The sequence below is a fragment of the Halyomorpha halys genome, unplaced genomic scaffold (assembly GCF_000696795.3).
Source record: "Halyomorpha halys isolate HHAL.00 unplaced genomic scaffold, Hhal_1.1 Scaffold449.1, whole genome shotgun sequence".
Classification (NCBI taxonomy): Eukaryota; Metazoa; Arthropoda; class Insecta; order Hemiptera; family Pentatomidae; genus Halyomorpha; species Halyomorpha halys.
Window position 1 is genome coordinate 258,584 of NW_027115881.1, and position 6,510 is coordinate 265,093.

At 29.7% G+C, this 6,510-nt stretch overlaps 1 protein-coding gene across 7 annotated transcripts in view; it reads right to left on the minus strand.

The window, feature by feature from the left end:
• The window catches only part of tn (tripartite motif containing protein thin), a 229,808-nt gene that overhangs the window by 640 nt on the left and 222,658 nt on the right, over positions 1-6,510 (minus strand). For all 7 annotated transcript variants that reach the window (XM_067052843.1, XM_067052842.1, XM_067052838.1 and 4 more), the window contains one exon: positions 3,864-4,078. In XM_067052843.1, the coding sequence (XP_066908944.1) occupies positions 3,864-4,078 (215 nt within the window). The remainder of the gene's footprint in view (positions 1-3,863; positions 4,079-6,510) is intronic.

Below are 6,510 nucleotides of genomic sequence, written 5' to 3' on the forward strand. Positions count from 1 at the left end.
ATAAAATATCTCTAGCAATAATAAACTGGGGAAAAAAAGACAATAATAATTAAAAAAAAAGAAAAAAGTAAATCATGTTTATTAAATGAATATTATAGAAATTATTAATATAAACAATTGTGAACTCTTAAACTTCAGCAAAAAAGTAATTTGAAATAATTTATCAATTATTTTAAGATCCTTACTTATCTTATTGTCATCACATGAACCAATATTATATGGGATAGTGTAATATCCTCTTTTATGAGTAAATATTTATTTTTATATATAAATGATTTTAGTTATGTTTTTATTTTATGTATCAACGTTAAATATTGTTCATTTGTTTTGTTGAACCAAAAAGCAAGCTAACCAATTTTCATTGACTATGATGAATACGTTATTCAAAACAAAACCAAGATGGCGGCGCGAGTCCTCCAAAAAGTCCTTTTAATAGCGGCCATGTTGAGCAGATTCAAATATTTTAAAAACTTTATTTAACTTCCCATCATAATTGTAGTTATAGTAAATTTAAGAAAAATATAAGTCAAGAGTAAGTGTTAAAAAATAATGTTCATAAAGGAAATCATAGGAAAAAACTCAAAACCGTAGTGCTAAATCGTTGTTGAGAACTAACACCAAGAGAAGAGGAAGGAAGAGAGCTTTTGGAAACAGTCGCTGTTAGGCGGGATAGGGAAGACTTATCCTGGATGCAAGAGGTCATGAACATCTTTTGTCTCCCTCAGTGGAACATCTAGAGAAAGAAGACATCAAAGAGTCATCTGAGAAGAAAAAGGTACTCTTTGTTTTGGTTCGTCTGGTGAGAGGACGTCTCCTGAGTGCAGAGGTTGTTAACCTCTAAAATCTCATTTTGGGAAAGAAGACAAACTGTTTTGTTTACAGTTAGTGATTGTTTGTTTGTTGAGAACGAAGACATAGAATAATTGGTTAGTGTTACTCAAAACAGAATTGAAGCAGATTTGTAAAGATAGCTAATAAATAATTTAGTACTGTGCCATTTTTTGCTGAATGTATGTTCTGATTACCTAGAAACCCGCCCTGAGATTAAGAGTCTAAAATGTTGTAAAATTTGAATAAAATTCTACTATCTATTTAATATTAAGGCTTTTAATTTGAACCCAAGCTTTAAGTATAGCGATATGAGAATAAAGTTAAAACTATATTAAATTCCATTTATTTTATTTAAAATAATTGTTTATATTGCAATAGATATAGATCACAACATGCTTGCCCAATATGTTTATTTTATATGTTTATCATTTATAGATTATAAGCTAATGAAAATTATATCACTTAATCTAAGTAACAATTTGTAATCTCAGTAACATAAATTATGGAATATCGATAACATAACAAAATTTAATATTCAGATGTCTGTAATATTCTCTATATGATAACAAAAAAGCTAACTATTATTGTATAATTAACTGGAAAGAGTATTTGATGTTTATATACTTATTAACATAGACAGTATACATATACCTCGGCTCTACAATAGTATCAATAAATGATCAATGGACTGGAGATAGCCAAGTGTATAATGAGCGTGAAAAGAACCTTCTTCTCTGTGTAAAGAATACTGAAATCCCAAAAAATCTCTAAACATCTGAAGCTAAGGGTATAAAATGCCATGATAACACACGTTCTAATATATAGCTGCATGAGCTGGGCTCTAACACGTATCCTAGATAGCAGAATCGAGAGAACGAAAAGTCCTCTATACAATTACAGGAGTGATCTGGGATCAGAGCCTTAACACATAGAGGAGAAGAACTAAGAGTCAACATCTCATGATATGAAGTCAAGAAGGTGTCCTCACTATGGGTGGGACATATGGCCTGAAGCAATCCATCAAGTCACCTCTACACAACAAGAAATGCCAGTATAGTTGGCAAGAGATTACGTGGTAAACCAAAAATCCAATGGATAGACAGAATCAACAAAGATGAGAAAGAGTTGTATGCAGCAAACTGGAAAGTAATAATCCAAGACAGACAGGCTGTGGAAGGCTGGTTCAGACAACAAAAGATATGTAGAGCCAACCAAAAAATAATAAATACTTATGTACATAAGTTAAAAATGAAAATTAGTAGCATAAAATGTAAAAAAACAAATCCTCCGACAAATCACAAGGTATCTTCTAATAATAATAAAAGAAAAAAATTAAGTAATGGTTATTATTATTATTGGCGCAACAGAGATTGTGGAGGTCCAAGGGTTCGCGCGATGTACTTAGGAAATACATCGCGCGTTTCATGAGAGGGTTCGTTTTCATAGGATGGGTTCGTCACACCTATTTTGGTAAGTGCCACCCATTGGCTAACGGGCCTCACAAATGTCTGGGGAGAGGCTGTGAGTAAGTATTGTAAGTCCAGGATAAGGTCGGGGACTTGAACTCGCAACCTTTGGGTTGGCAGAAAGGCGTGTTATCACGCTGCTACCGTCACCTCAAGTAAGTAATGGTGATTAAATAATAATAAATCTGAGAACCTTAAAATTTAGTGTTGATGTATAAATATGTAAATTTGTCTAAAGGGGTGACCACAGCTAGTAGTCACCTGTGGTATTGAAGATTGGCATTTCCTTTCTATATTTCCAATTTAAGAATTATTGAGCATGTTATTTTTAGTATAATTATTATGGCAAATGAATTCATAAATATTTTTATATTACACAGCTTTTAACATAAATTAAATTTATCTGTATAGCTATACCTGCCTGTTGAACTCAGGAGTGGTGGAGACTAATAAAATGTTTTTACTGTTTTATTAGTTACGGTTAGATAACATAAAACTTATTCTTACTGTAGTGAGAACAAACTACCAACTGACTCCACAAAGAACATAACGGCTAGTGACTACAATCCATATATTCACCGTTTGCTTGAATATAATAAAAAATGAATTTTTACATCATAATTTAATACACCCTCTTTAATATTCATTTTTTATCAAATTTAGTTTTACATAATTTTTTTTTTCACAAAAAACAGGATTAGCAGAATTTTCATTTTACTATATTTTAGTCTCAAAACATTTTTTATTCCTTTATAAGCCCGATGTTTCGGCCATTCTTAAGGACAATCTTATATACAATTTCAGAATCCACAGACACCCTAGTTGTGATAGATTTTAACAAAGAAGGTTGACTGTGATAAATAGTTTTAATTTTTAATTTAATGTGAACAATCGACTAATTAGGGTAAGTTGTGGACTGATTTAATTGACCTGGACAGAATAGTCTGCATAAAGTTGTTTTTTAAATGATGTAGTTCTAAAATTGTATTATGATTGTCCTTGAGGATGGCAGAATTGGCCGAAACGTCAGACTTATAAAGGAAAAAAGATTAAAGAATATTATCCATTCTCAAGAAAGTATAAAGATTATAAATTATTTATTTGTTTTTAGCTTATTTATTCATTTATTCTAACTTATTTATTCGTTTTTAACTGTTCTACCGTTGTGGCTTTTTTTTTTTATTTCATTTCTATTTATTCATAATTTTGTTTGATTTAACTTGAACTTGTGTAATGAATTGTATATGTGTTGTGGATCACTGTAGGAGAGGACATTAGAGAAATAGTTATGGGAGAGTAGAATATGGAGGATAGCGTAGATATAACTGAGCAAAAAAAAAGAGGAAAAGATTTTAATTAAATTTAAACTTCATTATATTTAGTTATAATTGAAGAAGAAAAATTGTTTCTTTATTAAATAATACGTTTTAGCGTTTATATATCTAATAATGGATTGATAAGTATGCTGTGTGTTTTAGCAACTCGGTGTATTTATGCAATGTTGCTGATTATACAAAGCAAATCTCTCTCTTTTAAGGGATCATATTTTATATTACAATTCCTTACCTTAGAACACTTGAACACGGTGGTTCTCTCGGTCGCATGCGAGGATACAGTTGGTCGAGGTAACTGCTACTCCTTCGAGGCCCTTGAACTCTCCCTCGCCGGAGCCCCATGAGCCGAACCCCCTCAGAAATACTCCTTCTGGGCTGAAGATCTGTAATCGGTTGTTCCCGCTGTCCCCGACCACTATATACCCCTGGTCGTCCACTGCCACTCCCCTGAAATTGAACTTAGCTATAATATTCTAAACTTTAATTTTAATCTTAGAAACAAAAAAATTATAATAAATATTTATCAGGTTCTTAACTGTTTTAATCAATTCTCTCTAGCTAAAAAATAAAAATAAAAATAAGCAACTATAATAAAGAGATAAATTAACAATTGAAGACTACAGGGAAATGAAAACAAAAGTGAATACAATAGTTTTTGATAGATTTTAGAATGGCGGATAAGTCAAAACATGAGAAAAATGTTTAATAGCCAGTTCCCCCATTCCTCTATCCTGTTTGTCTTCTCATCAGCATTCATGGTTAATTTTTGTGCTTACCTGCATTCGGTAAGGTGGATGTCGATTTTTATTCTTATTCCTCTTTTTCTGTCTTTTAGTGTGTACTGTATTTTTTATTATTTCCGTTTTCATTAATTTTCTAATACCTTTTTATAATTCTTGTTTATTTTTTTATTTTTACTGTATGTTTTATTTTTATTTTCTTAAGTTTAATTTGTTCATTTTTTTTATAAAATTTTATATATTTTAAATCATATTTAGCCACACCTTTGTTTACTTTTATTTCATGTTATCTATTGTGTCTTTTTAGCCCTGATGAAACCATGCAAAGTGGGCCAAAATACTGGCTCACATTAAATACTTTAATTACTATTTGAGTTTTTTTTACCACACCTGAACAACTTCCTTTTATATATTACAAATGGTCAATCAAAGATCTTCCATTATTTTTTTTTAATTTGAAAACTGTACCAGATTCTATCACAGTTAAGGCTCCTTGGTTCATAAGAAATAGCCAATTGCATAGCGGGAATTACATATTGAGTCAATAGAGGATTACATCAAAAAACGGTTCATGAAGTTCCACTCCCAGTTAAAGGAGCAGTGACCTACAACCTGGGAAATCCAACCTCAACCCGAAGACTGAAGCCCAGACTGCTGCAGGACATTCCGTTATAAATTCTATATTTATTAATTCATAGTCACACTACCTCTATTTTACTTATTATTATAATTTATTTATTTTTTTAAATTTTCTTCTCTCGCCCCTTTCTCAAATTAACTTGTTTCTTTTTACTATTAGAGAGTAATTGTTTGTTTTGTTAAGTGTACCATATCATTATTTTTGTTATCAATTTTACATTCCTCTTTTATTAGATGCTTTACTCTTATCTATCTATTTTATTTTATCATTTTTTTTTCTTTTAATTATATGATTGTATATAGTTAGGGGTGTCTTTTGTATGAGACTATACCCTCCCCCCCATAATCAACTCTTAAAAAAAAAAAATAATGTAATGGTTATATCAACCATGTAAGGCCTACCAGGCTGATCTGGTATAAAATAAAAAAATACCAGATTTTACATTATACAAAAACATTTATAGCTTATTTTATTTTTTTTTAACTTAGTTCTTATAAAGAATACTGAAAGATTCCATAGCAAACCTTCTTTTCCGCAACATTTAGAAAAAGGTATGATACCTCATTTTCCTCTGTAGTCTTCAATTATTAAAATATTTAATAACTAAAAGTGTATTATTAGCAATGAAGCAATAACTTAAAAAATAAATAACATTTAATTAGTAGTTTAGTTTTTTTAATACATTAATTTCTTTAAATTTCTTTCCTGTATCTTATTTCGTTTTTGTTTATTAAAAATTACAAATTTTAAAAAAATTGTCTTCTAGAAAAACATTGGTTTTAGAATGGCGAGTCCAAAATTATTTATATTTAGTTTTTTGCAAAATTGATTCTCTGAATGTAAATCTCTACATAATATTTACAAAAAATAAACAGTCATTTATTTCAATGAAAAGAACTCCAGCTTCTGGATTTATTATTTTCATTATACCAAATATTTCGTGAAAGAGTTTTCATTATGATACAGTTTTCCACAAAATGTTGTAAGCTCAACTTGTGAAGATCCTAAATGTACATTAAGAGAAAATTTAAATGAAAGAGATGAATAGAGGTGTCTGATATTGATCTTATAATTTATAAAAAATGGACAGGGATGTTTTAAAAAAAATAATTTTAGTAAAAGATTTATAAATAAAAAAAAACAGGAATTATTATGGATTTTGTCAGAGTAAGATAATTTTATTATTTATTATTTAAAGTTTTAATAAATAAATCAAATGGTATCCTTCTTAAGTCTCACACTCTTTATTATATCAACATTAGTCCAATGTTTCGGCCAATTTGCCCATCCTCAAGGACAATCTAAACATTTAACAGCTTATTATGTATTCATTTGTAACAATTTTAACAACAACATTATTTTTTAAAAATAAATAATTTAAATTCTATCCATTATAGTCTCCAAACCTTTTATTTCTCTTATAAGTCCGACATTTCGGCCAATCCGGCCATCTTCAGGGACAATCTACTACAAAACAGCTTTTATTACATGTATGATCC